This window comes from Platichthys flesus, chromosome 5 (genome assembly GCF_949316205.1).
Source record: "Platichthys flesus chromosome 5, fPlaFle2.1, whole genome shotgun sequence".
Classification (NCBI taxonomy): domain Eukaryota; kingdom Metazoa; phylum Chordata; class Actinopteri; order Pleuronectiformes; family Pleuronectidae; genus Platichthys; species Platichthys flesus.
This window is the reverse complement of record NC_084949.1, coordinates 11932978-11951367: the sequence shown is the minus strand read 5'-3', so window position 1 is coordinate 11951367 and position 18390 is coordinate 11932978. Positions and strand designations below refer to the sequence as shown.

At 39.7% G+C, this 18390-nt stretch overlaps 1 protein-coding gene across 1 annotated transcript in view; it reads right to left on the bottom strand.

The window, feature by feature from the left end:
* Window positions 1-2516: 2516 nt before the first annotated feature.
* tusc3 (tumor suppressor candidate 3) overlaps window positions 2517-18390 on the bottom strand; it is a 58690-nt gene continuing 42816 nt past the window's right edge. Inside the window, exons 7-9 of the mRNA XM_062388141.1 lie at window positions 14192-14255; window positions 9482-9556; window positions 2517-2611 (exon numbers count right to left, since the gene is read on the bottom strand). Of these exons, the coding sequence (XP_062244125.1) occupies window positions 2517-2611; window positions 9482-9556; window positions 14192-14255 (234 nt within the window). The remainder of the gene's footprint in view (window positions 2612-9481; window positions 9557-14191; window positions 14256-18390) is intronic.

Sequence of the window (18390 nt, the reverse complement as noted above, 5' to 3'; positions counted from 1 at the left end):
CAACAACTCTAGACTCAATTAGAACGCTGCCTCCTCTTCTTCAAGTATCTTCTCGACTCCTCTTCTCCTGGCATTCTGCCTCTTCATCACCCTCTGACCTCCTCTTCTGTCGTTTCCTCACTTAATAAGGAAGCTGGGAGACGGTTGACCATTAAAAGGTAGAGCGGAGAAGGACAAAAGAGAAAGAAAGGAGAGAGGAGGAGAAGAGGAAGGAACAGATATAAATAGGGTGTTGTTTTTTGGGGGGGGGGGGGTTGGGTTTTGTAAAACACTAACACAACACATCTTAAGCAATAAAATAAATGAATAAAATGTGGATGTTTCTGATTAAGAAAGAGTTGGTAAACATATTCTTGCTGAAGTTGCATCTGATCTCAGGAAAGGGAACATATATATATATGACTGTACATGTGTATATATAGGACTGAGAAAGTTAGGCTGCCTGAGTCGGAGTCCTTGTTTAAGTTGCTCAAAACTTACTACTACTGGAAAATATATCTTAGATGTGTCTATATTTAAATGTCATTAACAGTTTTTCAAAGTGTAATCTCACTTATGGTAGGGCACTTTATGATAATATAAATAGTTACTATAAATATTAATGCTTATAATTTCTTATGACTTACTAATAAATAGGGAGTCGCAGTCAAATGTGAATAACATCAATTTAAAAATGGATATTCTGGAAAGTATTTAGTTATTTAATTTCTAAATTATTACACATTAAAAACATGAATTTGAACTTAATATGTGACTAGAGAGATGGTACGGACTACATTTTAATTCTTTATATATATTTAAAAGGCTTATATCTCTTATAAAACGATAAGTAAGTGGAGTATATGCTGCACTTGTTTGTGAAAATTAAAAAATGCATATTTAAAAGGTCCTTCTCAAGCTGCAGTTTCATTTGAACAACTTTCCAGCAATTTCACTGCTTCAAAAATTCGAAAATGTTCTTTAATGCATTGTTAAACTGAGGAATAGAGTTAATTCTGACAGAGCATTTCTACCTCAAACCTCAAGGTAACAGTTTCCTTTTCGTAGAACTGGGTTTATTTCCGATCATTTCTTTCTTAAGTCCATCTCAAGTTTCCTGGATCCAACAGTTTTGATTATTGTTATTTAGATTATAGTGAGCAAAGATGTAGTTCAGTTTGCTCTTTACATTATGTAAATACTTTGAGATAATTTACAGCTAGTGAAACCTGGAGATTCTTTCAGTGCACAGCAGATTAACTGAATATGCAAAAAATCTGGGTCATTCTTTTTATTAGAAAACTATTTGGCTACTACGAACCTTTCAAATAAAATGTTTAAATAAACAAAAGCTACAATGTCCATCAATTTGAGTCTTGGCTTAAGGTCACAACTATAAATGATCAGCCCTGTTGCAGCGGCCTCACTTTTTGACACCCTGAATCCCCTCCAGCAGCAGAGGAGAGTGCATGCAGCTTGGTGTGTGTTCTGTTTTTGAGCTGTTATATCCTACAGGTGCTCCAGAGCTGGTGGACCCCGACTCTGGAGAGTTGCAGGGTATTTATGGTATGTAGTGGCGACCTTTAGCTCAAATCTGTCTCATTGAGCTACAGGGCTTGACTGGGTTTTAGTGTCAAAGCACGTCAAACTACTGTTACGACGACCAACAGAAAACATCCATGATTTTAAAATATATTGAGTGTACAGCAAAAGCTCTAAGAAACTTGGTGAATCTAAAAAGTCAGGCTGCAAATCTCTGTGGAAGTTTTAGCCGTCAAGCCCCTTTTCAATTTGTCAAAAAAAAACACTGACATCTGTCTTTTGGATGCAATCTGCAAAATGACTTTGCAGTAGACACAGGATTTTAATTGGCATCGGCACAGATGGAAACATGACACCCGGTTAAACGTGCTAATTTCTTCCTCGTCTTTATTTTGGCAGTCTAGACACTGATGCTCCACCTTTACTGATCAACGGTATGACGTGCATTGAACTGCTGGGCATTAGTGCATAACTAACCATGAAGCTGTGTTTTTACATCTTGGCAACGATGTGCAACAGCCTTCATTTTTCCTGTCTTGCAAAATGCAGCACTGGCAAGACAGCGAGGTGTGGGAGCTTCTCTATGACAGCTGTGTGCGTGTGTGTTTGAGTTATCACACACACACACACACACACACACATAATTTACCCGGGATTAAAAACAGAAAGGAAAACTCTATTGACTCTCTTTTTAGCAGGTTAATCAGCATTTGAGAAACCTGCGTAGATCTGCTAACTTGGTGTAAAGAGATGTAACAAAATAACTAGTTGAGGAGGAACTTGGATGTTTCAAAGTTCTGAGTCAAAGAAATGTCTTCAAATCAAATAATGGAAACTGATGGATCATGTTCTGGACTAGAATTTTGCACCAAGTTTGTAATAAGTTTGAATTATTTGTAAGAATCACTGTATTCTTGTATATTGTGTTTAAGTAACTGTGGAGGAAGCTGGTGAAACTCGTGTGGGCATCTGTACAGAGCTAACGGTTGCTATAGTTACCTGTAAGGGTATCCATGGTACTTGGACCTGAAGATGGAGAGCAGGAAGCTGAAGAAAAACACCACCAGGCCAAGGCCAACCAGGCAGATGACTGCAAAGGCACACACAAACACACACACAAACAGACACACACACACAAACAAGAAACAGTTTGTATTTAGAATGACAGTATCAGAACGGACCATCAAGTACAAAAACAGGCAATAAATGAAACTTCACAATGATTTATAAGTTTCTAAAACGCCACACTGATGTTTTAGAATTTACATACTTTGTCTTACTTTCTGCAGGTCCTGCAGACCTCCTGATATATGTATAGTAATTATAAGACAATGGCCTGTGAGAATATTTGATTCCAGGCTAAAGGCATCAATTTAAATAATTTCACGCACATTATAACCGCTGATGCAACTCGCTGTCTGATCTCTGTTAAAAACTGAATGTGCTTGCAGGGTGTACACACAGTATATAGCGAAAACATCCTCTTCTCTTCCTGTCGGTGGCTCCAACACAAGTTAGTACTTACGCAGGCTCCTATACTAACTTGTGGAAGATACCATGGAAAGATATTCCAACATTTGCTGAAACACCAGGGAAGAGTTCTTCTCAAACACCAACTGGTGCTTATTCTCGTGCCAAAACCCTCTAACATTTCTGTTTATTTACAGAATCCCTCCACATACGGTGTAAGCCTCTTTCTCTTTATCAAACTTGCGGTGTTGCAGAAACTTGTGTTTGCAGCTGTTATCATTTAATTTCCTAAGCATGAGCGTGATCTTTAGTCTGCATGTGTTTGTAAGTGTGGGCGTGTGAGCGTATGCACACACCCCGTATGTGGCAGCTAATCCTCGAGAAGCACCGTGTTAAATTAAACTGTCACCACCGTCTGATATTGTTAATCAGGGATTAGGATGAGGACCTCTCCTGGAGACTAAACAGTGAGATATGTGCTTGAAAGTGTGTGTGTGTGTGTGTGTGTGGGGGGGTGGTTGTCTATACACGTGTGTGAAAAAGAGAGGGAGGTAAAGAGAGACGAGAGGAGACGTCAGAAAAGTCAAACGATTTGGCTGCGAAAATGTAAAACAGACTCTCCGCGTCAATTTGTGTGTTTGTGCTGTCAGTCATCTTTAGGACTTCACCCTTTGTGTGTCTGTGTTGTGTCATCTATAATGCATGCACTGTACGTTTAAAAGTGTTTGCTGCCATCGCTCACTGTCACCTCCTTAACTTCCCCCTTCCCAATGCATATCTTCCATTTACAATTCAACATAAGAATCCTGGTACGCACACAAACACACACATCATGAGTTCAGGGAGTGTGTCTTTTGCTGTATTAGAGCTGTGGATCTGTGACAGCGATTGATATGACAGTCAGGCCCTCATCCATCTACCACAGGCACACACACTTAAATACGCAAACACACAAGAGACCACCACTCGGTAATCAGTGTCAGTGCGTGTTTTATCTTCTTCTTCTGTTCTTGTCAACTGAAAAACGCTCATAATATACTATTTTGAGGAGGTGAGAAGAGAGACCTGAGGTTAAATAAAGTTTATGAAAATAACTAATTCAATGGAATAAGTACTTTGACACAAACGTGTGTGTGTGTGTGAGTGAATAAGTGACACTGACTGAGTGACTTGATTGAGACCAATGCATATTTGAGTGTGTCCTCAGGGAGAGCCTGTGTGTCCCTTTTTACCCAGTGTTGCCACATCTCCATCTACGTATGTGAGTGAGTGTGAGTGTGTGTGTTTGAGTGCGAGTGCGAGTGTGTGATTGTGTGTCAGACAAAACGTCTGTGTGTCTTCATCAAGCATAGTGGGATTTATTTCCCATAGCTCATCAATTATGCCTGAGAGACACACACACACACACTCACACACACACACACTAAGCATGCTAATATACTAAGAGATTTATGACCTTGGCGAAATGACAAGTTGTTTAAGCTGAATGATTTCCTTCAATGACAAAGGTGGTAATTCCTCTTTTGACTGCATGACTTGGCTCAATTCAAATCATGATATATTGGCATGGAGAAGAAAATGAATTCACATTTCCATAAGCAGCGGGAATCCAATATAAACATTAAGTCAAACCTATTGTATCTCATGTGGAGACACGTGTGAATAGATACATGATACTTAACAGTTATTAACAATTAATTCTATGATTATTAACTTGATTAAGTAGCTCAACCTCTGGATGAAGCCGCCCACAATGCATTGTCTCTTCACCCAATCACAAGTGTGTGTTAGGGTTATGTGATTATGTGGATGAATTGTGGATAAAGTCCAAGTTGCCAGTTCTCTGCCATTTTAACACTTAACTTCATAGCATCACACATGATCCATAACCAGCTGGAAGGCCGCTCTGAGAGTGCGAACCTCCAACAAGGCTACCGCCGTATTGGAGCTGTGTTCTAGAAAGTGAAAAGAAAAAACCTGCCTCGGCCTGTTTATCAGGATCCGCTCGAAAAACAAACAAACATGCAGCAATGAAAACATAACCTTGTTTGCTGAGGCAAATATAAGCCTGTTCAAAACCTCAATAACAGAGCAAAGGCAGAAATATGAATCATCTCCTCACCTTGTCTTTCTCTGGTAGCAAGTTCTTAACATGAAAGTAGACCTGCTCCGGCTGGGTATTTGCGTGGGCATGTTTGTAGATTGTGTGCATTTGAATTGACACACAAGGAACCGGGGTCTTGATTTTGTTTTGTGTTTTTGCTTAAGTGGTAGAGTAGTTATTAAGGTTTTGTTTACACTTTAGTTTTTGGAAGTTCTATTTATTTCTGCCCTGTCACTCATTTATACCACCTTTATTCAATACTTTTTATTTTTTAACATCACAATCTGGTTTTACAACTCTAACCCGAATCAAAGTCAATGCAAAGTTGCAAATACACGCGAAATTCACGTCCTACTCTTCAGCCGCTCGTTTTAATATTTTAGACTTCAGCCAAAAATCTTGCATGACACGATGTGGTGAAAACCAATCAGTGTTGATGATGAAACTCGACAGAGATGCGCCAACCAAAGCTAGCAGGTTGTCAAACTGGCCCCTGGTCAGCCTCAGGTTGCCCTGGAAACAACAGCCATCCAAATGAAGAAGATGCTGAAAAATCTGACGAGCTGTGTGCACCTCACTTAAACCAGGCCCACTCTCATCCTTACCGTAAGAGAATGGGTGGGTCCTAGCGATTCACGTTTTGCTTTGCAGGATGACTATGTTAACACTTTTACACCAATGGGTCTTCAAGAGTCTGCATTATAACAATATAAGAAACAACAACAAATAAGACACCTTAAGTATTTAGTGTCGCATCACATTGCCAGTTAGATTTCAATTACACACTAATGAGTTTCCATTGTCTTGAGATGAGAACAGATGAGGTACCTCTACACTGCCTGCTGGCATCACAAAATAAAGAGATTAGAACTTTTTATGGTTGTGGTTTGATTGACTCATCTCACCGTTTCCTGACTTTTCAATTACTCTTCCCCCTTCTCTTCTCCTCCCTCCTTGAAGTTGTACTCCCCTTTTACATGTCATCCCGCTTCACTTTCGCCTCCCCTCTGACTTATCTCATCCCACCCACATACCCACCACCCACCACCCACCCGCGCACAGATCTAGCATATGTAGTGATCTTGTAACTCAATTTACCCGTTCAGTGACTCCCTTACTGAGGAACAGTGCATGCGCTGTGATTTCTGGTGCAGATGGCCATGAAAGCAGCAGATAACTTCCTGTAGCTGCACACATCAGTGTATGGAAGCTATATGCCAGGGATTTAACACCCACATCCAGTGATTACACTCCGATTCAAGCTTAATCCTCTCTCTATTACCAACAGACAACTATTCTGTACGCTGCTTTACAGTGCACTTGTTGAATTTGTGTGTCCCTGTGCGCGTGAGTATGTGACAATGTTGTATTTGACGTGGCAGGATTCTGTCAGCATTAGTTTATCATCTGCATGACCATCATTAGTGTTTTGACATAAGCAGATGATTACTCAAAAGGGGGAGATTGAGTTTAAGTCGTGAAGCAAACATGGTTTTGCACCAAACAAGAGGAGAGAGAGAGAGAGAGAGAGAGAGAGAGAGAGAGCGAGAGAGAGAGAGAGAGAGAGAGAGAGAGAGAGAGAGAGAGAGACCTGTTGGAATTGAAGGAGTCCTCAGCAGTAAACATGTAGCATGTCCGCATTTCACATTTGATAATTTAGTAAACACATACACACACACACATTTGTTAATTGTGTGCGTTTTATTTCTTAAGTGTGATATTGAAAATCCTTTTAATTGCCAAGCTCTCAAAGGAACAGTAGAACAAAAAGTTGTTAATATCATCCCTAGATTTTTTTTCTTTTGCCTGTGTGCGTACCTGTGTGTATGCATGAGTGTTTGGCCTCAGAGGCAATCAAACGGTTTCTTGAGTTGCTTTTTCATCACACTGACTCTAATGAAATCCACTTGTGTGATACGGCATATATAGTGTTTGAGGTAATTACCAATACAGGGCATCTAATATCAACCTTCCCTCGGATAATCTAGAGATAATGGGAAAACTCCCAGAGAGCAAATCTGCCGACCTATCTTGCGATATTAGAGAAAGAGAAAAAAACATTACAGCTTTGACATCAATGAATTATCCCCGTTTGCGACCTCTCTATTTGTCATCTTATGCCACTTGCTGAGACTTGATATGGAATGTTGCCCGATTGTTTTGAGCAGGGAGAAACACACAAATACATGTTATCTTGAAAGCACAAAAACACCAAGAGCCACTATTTGGGAAATGCCCTAATTTGAGTCACCCTGCTGTTGGATTATATGGTCTTAATGTTCAAGAATCTAAGTATCACTTACTGTTTCACTAATAACAACATGCAATCATTGTTTATTCATTTTAAAAGTAGAATAAGGTTGTACCATGTAAAAATAGGTAAAGAAAATGTGAGTGCAAGCACCAGGGAAATCCTGGTTACTAAACAGCTATAGCAAAAAACCTCTACGATTCAGAGGCCTCATTAAAGTTGATTACTGCTGAAAACCCTGCATCTTTACCCCACTGCAAAATTGGTTGCTCTTTGCATATGTTGATTCAGAGACATCTGTCATCTGAGATTTACCTTCAGTGCAATCAGTGAAGTGCACCCCTTTGACTTACTCTTCCTGCGGTTGATTGTGCATTGTTTCACTTTGACCCACGTTTACACAAGACTCGGTTGGCATCTACCATCCTCCGCCTCTCAGGGGCAGGTGCATATTTACAGAGAGAACAACTGATCAACCTCTGTTCCATAGATCTCAGTAAAACAAACATATGGCGAGTAGAAGGAAGTAAATGGAGCAAAGTAATTCTTCTTAGGAAGACAAAGAGCAGAAATGATAAATGAGCAGAATGTTTAATTATTTAATGACTAAGAAAAAGTAGGTGAGGAGACATGCGTCCATGAATATGAATATGTTAATGGAGGTGCTGCTGCTCAATAGGGATTTTAGGTGTGTGATGCAACATTTATAAATATGCTGCAGGTAATGTGGGAATCAAGGGAAATATAAGTCATATCTTCCACCTGCTTCCATGTGTATGTCTGCAGCACAGAGAACAGCGGATCTCTACTGCGGTGGTCCACTGTGAGTATTAATGAGTTATGATGTATTGTATTATCGTATCGTTTGAGTTATAGATTTCAAAGTAATTATTTGTATTTGTTAGTCTGTATTAAACCAAACATTTGGTTAGGTGTTACGTGGTAAATGTCTTTATGTCCAGTTCAGATTTTCTCAGCTTGCTGGTCATCTTTGAACTGTGGAAGGTCTTTAACTAGTTGCTGCTGTTTATAAATCAGATGTTAATTTAAAGCAGATTGTGAGAGAATACGGTTTAGTTTCAATTTTTTGCCTTTAGCGTTGCATTATTTTGTCCATTTATTGAGCATTGCTAAAACAAAAGCACAAACAGGCCCAACTGGATTCCAACGCACATGACATGTGTGTCTCCTTTAATGTGATGAAAAAGTAGGAGACCAATCAGGAAAAGACAAGATTTTTTTGTTAAGGTTAAATTGGCTGCCTTTGCTCGAAAGTAATTTCCTTGTTAAGCCAAAATTAGGTCCATTTTGAAAAGTCTCATAATGTGTGTGCTTGTTAGCACATCATGTTTTACCAATTTCAGACTGAATAATTATTTTACCCACAGAATTTCTGGTGGTTGTTTTATGATCAATCATTTCCCAATAGTCTTATAAATCTATATGAACAGAATTATAAAAATAGAAATGAACCCATATGCTCTAGATCGGTATTGTAGGATGTTGCCGCAATTATAAGACGGAAAATGGTCTCACATGATTTGGGGAAAAAATTATATTTCAACATTTTGTTCTTTCAAAAGCAGTTTTAGATACTGTGGGACAAATTGTGGACATCTGGATGTGAAACAAACAAAATATTTGATATAAAACCTTACAGATAGTGTTCGTCCAGTTTTCTGTTAGGACACCTATTTCAGTTTTTTGCAGTAAAATAAATAGTGGTACTGAGGAGTTGTAGTCACTCTCCCCGCACACCCTGAACTGTGTAGTCCCTCTAAAACTTAAAAGACCTCGGGATAACACTGGCGGTTCATTCAGCCCATGGCTTAATGTTTCCGTCTAGGATCTGAGACAAGCTTGTAGGAGCTGAACACAAATCGCTGAAGGAAAAACTCACTCTCACATAGTTTGTTTAAAGCTTCACCAAAGCGCTGTAGTCAGCCAGGGCTTAATATTATTCAGAACTGACTATTAAAAATACTAAAAAATACTATTTTGCTTTACTTTTACTTTTTTAACCTCTTCAGTTTCTCTTATATCAGATTTCTCTTAAATTGATTTTACAATCACACTTATTCCTTCTTTATTTATCTAAACACACACACTTAAATACATTTATAATTGTTACTTACTTCTCCTCTTGCCGACGTCTCCCTTTGAGGTGGCCGCCTCATTCAGCAGCACCATCCCCATGGTGATTGCAGCATCTGGGACAAGGTTGTCAAGGAAACAACACACTAGCGTACAGGAGGGGGGGGAGCAGGAAGCACATAACGCCCCCCGGAAAGAAATGCTTTACACACAGTTACAAAATACACACATATACTGTACATAAATGTGCAGAGAAGTACTAAAGCAGATTAGAAAGTACAGCACATGCAATGTTATAGCTGAAAGTATATGGCGTGAACGTATATTGAAATCAAGTAAAACAGCCTAAGAATGAACACAGACAAATTTAAAGGTCATAACCCTCGTGTTGTTGACATTTGGTCAAAGAGGAGTTGATCAAACTGATAATTTAAGAGCGTATTGCATTGCAGTGTATGGGTAGTATTACACAGCCACTCACGTTAAACAACTTTGCTTTTAAACACAAATAAAAAAATGCAATCACACACTCTCTCAGAGATGCTGTGGACTGAGAGGAAGACATTTCATTATTTCTGTTAATTTTCCACTGCCACTTACAACTTAACACTTAATTTTGATTTTTTTAATGCTGTTGAAGTTCATTTAGTTAAGTGATTGTGTTTCTAATAGCCAATAACTCAAAGATCTTTAGTAGAAGGCTATTTGATTCCTGGAGTATTAGACTGACTGTATTTTATTAATGACTGCCTCCAAACAGATAAACATCTGAGAAACATTCATTGAAACCATCTAACAAGCAGGAGGCTCAATTTGTTTATGAACATAAGAAGAGGTTTAAAAACTGGCTGCTGAATGCCGTCAACAACTTTCTCTTTCTCTACTTTAGTAAAGTGGTCAAATTTAGAGATGTCACCAGATTAGCAAATGGGCACAAAGCAGAAAAAGAAAACAAAATCTATTCATACACAGACAAAGCTCATATGAAGCTCAGAGATGATTGAGAGTTTCTAATGAGGTTGGCTCTCAGTTAGGTACTCCTAAATACAATTTTAAAAAAGGACGTAGACTGAGGGACCCAAGTAGATGAAGATAGGAATCGCAAATTTCCATAAGTAGAAACTTAAACATCCAAGATACAAGAGGCACAATTATTTCATAGAAATAATAAATTAAATCTAATGTTTCATTTCCATTTTCCTCATATCTGTCCAAATTAAAGGTAATTGTGCTGCATTAAATCAGCACAGAGTTGCAGAAAGAGAAAGCAATTTAATCCTGATCGAGCATATTTTCTAACTCTTCTAAATGCTGTTCCCAATCTGTGACACAGATCCTGCTGACAACTTTGAATTCTCTTTGCAAGGACGTGTAATGTTTTAAAATCATCAGCGAGTTTCCCTTGTCTTTATCAAGAGGTCCAATAAGAGGGGAACCACTGACGATGTAGGCCTGTAAAGCCACTTTTCTCTTTTATGACTTGAATTTTTTTTTACTGGCGGTCCACACAGGCAACATGTACTTGCAGCATTAAGTTATTATGATATGTCTTTTTGAAATAAAAACATCTGATGATGAAATGTTCAGACAACAGCGAGCAGCCTCACGTTGCTAAGCACCTAATTACAGATTCCTGTCAGCGTGCTCTGCATACAAATACACTTTACTGAAGAAAACCTGGTGGGGTGCACAAACAATGGCTGCCACATTGAGAGACACAGAGCAGACACTGAAGCCTCTTCTTGATGATATGGTGAATGGCACGAGACACAAACAATAGAGATACATCCACATACAGGGACGGAACTGAACCATGGATCATCCTGTCTGGGTGGATGGAAGAAGCTTCGCCACGGTGTGATAATAAAGTCATGATAATAAATAGATTTCCTTGGGGCTGCAGACATCCCACACCTACACCTGTCTCCTGCAGGAGAACATCGGAAATGTGTGGAGCCCATTAGATTTAACAAACTGCTGTGAACTGCCACCACAGCTACTGTCCACTTATCATCCTACTGCCAGGTCTGCCATCCGCATTGATTGTATCCATCATCAGAGTGCACACTGATCAGCCTTGAAAATATTCACACTAGAGTGGCCTGCACCAGAACAAGAGGTTTCAAACCTAGGCTCTAAAAGCTGTCATCAAATAGTCACTTCAGCCACTCAACTAAAATTGCTCAAGTTTAGAGCCGTCAGCAGAATGCCGAACAGGAAGAAAGCAGAAAGAAAAACACCTGTACGTACCAAAAATAATTCCACTTAAGAGGGTTGCCATGGCTGCATGCGTCAGTCAACATGTAAGTGTGTATGTAAAAAAATACACAATATATAGAATTCAGACGATTCCACGTTATTGCATTTCTGTTATCTCAGCTAACATTGGTGCTAATTGGTAGTACCTTTTGTAACCATACAGCTAGTCAAAGAGAAACCACATTTAAATGAACGAGCACTGGATTTTTCCTTTGATCACCAAACAGCGCAATCTTATGGATATCAGTCCCCTACATATCCCTGATGTTTCACCAAGATCCATTCATTCTCTGTTAAAAATTTGTCAAAATGTAAAAAAAAACTGCCTTTGCAATGTTTATGAAAGGGTCGTTTTTCTTTGTGGATTCCAACCAAAAAGTGAGTGGGCTCTCTCTTGGCCTTGGAACATAGTTTCATGAAAATTCATTCAGTGGGTTCTGCATAATCCCGCTGACACACCAACCAACAGACACAGGTGAAAACATAACCTCCTTGTGGGAGGTAACAGTGGATGGAACCGTTCGAGAAATGTTTCAAGAGATATTGCCCAAAATACCAGAAATTGGACGCTTGCAATGTTTGTTGGGCAGATGTGTGTTGTTTAAATGTTCATGTACAGTGCATGTACAGACAGCGTTCACATCTTGCTCAACAGTAGAGAACTTGAAAATGACACAATCCACTTGGTTGGCCCGAGGCACAAAAGTCACATGGATGAGTAGAAAAATCTTTGCACGGTAAGAGAAAAACCTTTTCATGTCTTCGCAGCAGGTCAAGCATGCATATGATTTGTTTTTCAATGATGATGACATTAACCTAGGAGGATTGAGCAAAAGATGAAAACTCTGGGTACTCCTTAAAACAGACCGGTCAGTCTGCAGAGAAAAAAAAAGGAACTGTTGAGATAGACAAAAAGAACAGCTAGTGACCTAAAGCCACCGCCTCATCTGTCAAACGAGGATGGGGATCTATTATCTAAATGGAACCGGCTCCCCCTGGCATTTATTGACAATTTCAGTGCTGACAGAAACAACAGGATGAATGCTGAGGGTGAGATTTTCAGGTGGTATATCCTTCCACTGGCCCAGTAAATCAGCAGATCTCAAGGTGATTGACCTTGAGCGCCATTCCACCCGCTGAAGATCAGACTAATGGCAGAGAGACGAGCTTAGCTCTGGGAGGGCATTGCAAGGGAAGATGGAAAATGTGTGTTCATGTCTGTGATTCAAAATCTTAAATCATTAGCTGAGAAATTCTCGCAATTCATGGGCCGAAACCTTAAGGAGGCTGCATGTGAAGACCGATTGCGTCACAGCAGCGCGACTAAGTGGTCTCATTTCAAGGGTCCTTCAATTCCTGAGCAACTAAGGATCCAACACGTGGCTCCATTATGGGTGACGATTGGGTTTTTCGACAAGAGATAAACGAACAGACGGAAATTTCAGAAGGGTACTTATAATTATTAGGCTTCTATTAAATAAGAATCTCCATGTCTCCGTCCAAATCTGTCCAAACTCCTAAAAATGTGGTCATCATGTGTTGAAAGAGCAATATCTCCCACACATACCTTCTACATTGATAAGTTGAAACATATCACTCACAAAAATAATAATAAAACATCCAAATGCATACATCCATGCTTTTGTCTCATCCTAAAATGATATGCAACTGCAATTTGTACTTGGGTGTGTGTGTGCATGTGTGTATGAGGAATCAAACAAGGTCAAATCCATGGGGATGCCTATGACGGTCATAAAATGCGTTAACACCACCTGCACAGACAAGAGAGTAGGTGTGTTAGTGTTTCAGCAGGTGTGACTGTGTGCATGTGTGTGTGTGTTTCATTTAGATGTAATCAGATGAGGAGAAAACAAACAAAAAAAAGAGTGGGAGCGTGGACAGACAAATATTGTTCTGAAGCAGGTGCAACCTTGGACCTGCTATTTCCCCCGAGGAGAAACACAAAAGCGAGGAATGAACAGTATCATTACCTGCACACATACACAGGCACTGGCACAAGTACACCTGGGTACACAAGCCGACAGAGAAGAACACAAACACAAACATCTGTCCTGCCAAGCGAGTACACGGGAAAACACACATACACACAGACACAGTCTATCATCAATTGGATCAAATCAGGCAAGGAGGTGAAGTTAAAAGAGAACAAACTCTTGTCTTTGTATTGTGTGTTTGTTCAGTCCTGCAGGCAGACTCCCTAAGGAGTATGCACACAGAGGACAAAGGTTTCATGCTGGGAAAATGAAAGTGGCATGCAGCAAAGTTGTAATGCTGCTCCAGAAATATAAAAGTGGATTCCTGGGTGTTGCATGTAAGCAAATGGGAAATTAGAGGAGTTTTTCGTCAATATGAGCTGTTAAACATTTCACAGATAGTCAAATTACTCAGCATGATTTTCATTTGAAGGCATCATGTTTCAATTTATGTCACCACATGACACAGGGACTCACAACACGCTGGCGTAAGGATACTCAGAAGAAGGATGATGTGAGACTCGGCCACAAACTGAGCCTGACTGCTGCCATGAATATAACTCTGTGGGAGAGAGAGAGAGAGAGAGAGAGAGAGAGAGAGAGAAAGAGAGAGTTGTTATTTTCACCTGGCAAAAGGTCACGCTAGGTATCAGCCTCAGTGAATCTTCCTAATTGAAGGAGTGACAACCATACAGTAGTGCAACGGAGAATTGAGTTAGAAACAGTGACGAACAGGGTGGTGAGAGATACACAGCAGAAAAGTTGTAAACACTGAACAAAGAAGGGATTAGAAAAACTACCAGTAAAGAGAGCACAACCCTTTTTTATATTCACGTCTCTTCATATTTTGGTGAATACATTTTGTTTAATAATAAGCAAACCCTGATCTTGTTGTAGCCAAAAATAATGGCTACGTTTTTATGGACATGAAAAGCACATAAGATTTTGTGAAAATTGTGAGGGAGAATATGTGGCGCAACACTTCAGACAAGCATCGATCGATCTCTGGCTTTGTCTGTGTGTTCTGAGTCATGAGGAATTCACACATTCATAGGTGTATATAGGTGCTGCCATTTCACAAAGTGGGTACAGAGATCAATTTAAACCTTCAGCAGCACACAGCTGCATGAAGTCGATCGCCTTCACTGTCCACCCTCTAAAAGCAGACTCCTACTGCTAAACTTGCCAGAACTGTAATACCTTCTCTATATTCATCTAACATGTATTAAATACGGCTTCCAAATGTTTTAGAGAACAAAACAAGTCACCAAATCAACCAAAGCTTACAGAAAAACAGACAATACAGAATATCGTTTAAACATATTTTGATTCTTTGGAAATACACGAGCAGTCGTTATTGGAATAAGTAATGGTGTAGTAATGGTTAAAGGCATACAGGTGAAATGCGATCATTTTTTGAATCCAATTTTCTCAAACTCAGAATTTTCTCTGTGTTATTAATTTAATTCACATTTTGTCCAGGTCCATGTTCATCTAAACTTATCGTACCTTTTGTACACACTTTATCCCATCAAGGGCCTCTCTATTTTTGTAGTGTCCTCTAGGGGTCATATTATATATGACTGAACTCATACTCTCTATTTCAATAGCTGTAAATGCTTCTTTTTTGTGAGGCGTCTGATGTCAGAGGGAAGTGATGGTGATGATGCTAGTCACATGTATAATGATAACTGATGCTTGTATGATGATGAGAATCATAAATTCCCCTTCAGAACGAGGTTTAGCCTCTTTGCTATAAGCTCACTCAGGACGAAACTTGCATGCGTAACACCAGCTCTTTCAGGAAGCCGCCTTGTGCAAGCTGTATGTTGTGCACCCAAACGCCACAGTTTGGTTCCAAATCATTAGAGAGCAGTTTGTCCTTGCAACTCTTCTGTGTTTCCAGCTATAATGATGATCATGTTTGGCCTTTGCCATCAGTGTAAGAATAATTGCACGTCTATTCCATGAAAAGCAAAACATGACACACACACTTTTCTTGACAATATCCTTGATGCTTGTCAACTCCTCAGCAAAGAAACTTATCTGCAAGTTTTCCTTCACCCTAATCTAAGGTGACACTGTGCATGGCTGTTAGGCACCTGACAGGTAAACAGCTGGAAGGGACCATCTTGACAGACTTGTTAGTCTACTGCTCTATTTTTATTGCAGAATAGTTGCTGTCGTGATATGTTTTATTTATTTTTGATTTGCTGTTTAGAATAGATACATTGCCTTTTGGCCAAATCAATTTGTCTCATGAGCATCACACAGCCCAGGCTCCAGGGTCACCCCAACCCTGCTTACACTTATCTTTCTTTACATCCCTCATAGTACAGCACTGCTCAGATGATGTGTCATGGACAGCTGTACACTTTGTATTTCTATTTGTAGTATTTTGTATATTTGTATTTGTCTTAGTAACAATAAATACAAGCAAGGGTAAACGTTATTGTGTGCAGTGTAGTTTAAGTGTTTTCCTTAAGGGTTCATGACTGCAAAGTTTAAAGTGCTGTAATTTAGTACTTGTTTGAGGGTTGTTCAAGAAAAAAAACGTTATCTTAGCTTTTGTATTTGGTTGGTTAGGACGTTATTACATGTAAATGTGTTACCTTAATCTAGCAATTAGTTTTTCTATAAAAGCTTTCTCCTAATCAGACCGATCAGTGTCAGTTGCACCCAGGCCACACAGCTCGTCCAGTTGAATGACAGTGTCTCCACTTCCATAGTTTCACTGATAAGATGTCACAGGCCTAGTTTTACTTGCCTCTTTGTAAGTGACATGGAGATGCATAGAAAAAGACCAAAGAAGCCAAATAGAAAGAAAGAGAGAGGAGGGAAGTCTTTCAGTGGGTTTCACATTGTTGAATCCATGCAGATATTAGCATCTAGGTTTAAAGCACATCAAGGGCCTTTTTTTCCACTTGACTTCCCCAGTGTTCATTTCTTTCCCTATCAAACAAGCATAAGAATGGATGGATGAATAGAAGATGACAAAGGAGGAGGAGTAAGGGGTGGACAGCTTTTCTCTGCTTCAGTGGAGAGAAATGAGGCTTTTTGTCACTTGAAAGCAGACATAGAGACGACAAAGGCTCGAGGCTGAAACAGATCCTTTTGTCTTGAATACAATCATGGATTTCTCAATAGTTATCAAGATGCCTTCATTATTGACTGACAAACTTAAGCCCCAATTCAAAAGAAAGTTTGTTTTGGATGTGGTGCTCTTTATTTGGAAGTTTGTTCGACAACTTTCTGAACAACATTTGTCTATGAGACAAGCCAGCACACAAAACTTATGATTTTTTACTTGGGTGCTGATTGACTAGGAATGCTGTGAAGCTCAATGAAACTATGTTAAATGAGTTGTAGTTAAGATTAACTTGCTGAACCAGAATGTTTCACACTCTGGTTCAGCTTTAATTTGACCTGAGAGCCTTTCCTGAGTTACGAGTTTTACTAGCTACATAAAGGCTCAGAGAATCCACCAAATAACAACAAAACAAACATTAACTTTATGGAGGGAGTGACAAAATCACAAAGGCCCGTCTCCACATAAAGCAGCACTAGTCAGCACCACTCAAAAACATTAATATGGGCATAAACACAATTGCAGCCTTTGTGCCTTGTGACACACTGTTTTCTATCAACACAATATGAATATGATACAGGTTATAAAAGGTGTTCAGTTTACAGTACCATTGATGACTTTGTATACTAGCAGCAATTTTATATTGTGGTTTTATAAGACTGACATAAGGCAGCACACGCTTGAAAATGGACAAACACTATATATATATATATCATATATACTGTTGCAGGCAGAGAAATGTGAACAGTTCAACCTCCGTGTCTGCCCTGAGCTTCTCCTCTTCTATCCTTCAACAAGAAAAAGCCACACAGATGTCAATCTGTCTTTGTTGATCACAGTCTTTTTTTCAACAGTAATCCTTCCTCCAAATGCCAAGTTTCTTTGTTATCTGGAGCATCAGAAACTTTTTTGGGACGCTTGCTAGGTATTTTGCCAAAGACTCAGACAAAGCTCAGCTACTCAGCCATGCTTATACTGCACAATATGCATTGCTACTGGTGCATGGGATATCCACAGATACTGGATGTAAAACAAACAGATTTACCTGGCACTGATAGTGGTAGGACTTGGCTTTCTTCCCCATCTTGCCCATGTTTGCATGCTGTCTGTCCCCCCTGGCCTTGTGTTTGTCCTCGTTTCATAGTGCTGTGTGTGTGTGTGTGTGTGTGTGTTCTTTGTGCTGGCCTGGCGTTTGGTTGATCCCTCTCCTCTCGATCGTTCAGTCACTTCCACTGGTGTAAACATTACAGCCACACTCTTTGTCCGTCTTTTTGAAATGACCTGTCCGTCAGCTACCTGTCTCCGTTCTTGGTAATAGTCTGTCTACCTGTGCCTTAGGTCCATCACTCAGCTGCCTGCAATGTTAAGTCACATCCCTTCATCTGTAACCCTGCATTAGAACCCAGTCCGGATACCGCGCCTGCCTGCCTTGCTTCGTTATCAGGAAACCAGTCAAACCCAGAACCTCTGCTGGCCCCTGCCTAGTTTTGGTATTACCACAAGTCAGTACCATCAGTCTGTTTACTCAACTTCTATGATTTTTGCAAACTACTATAAACATCTTAAAACGTTTTTCTGTCTCTGCTCCTTTGTTAGCACTAATGCGTTA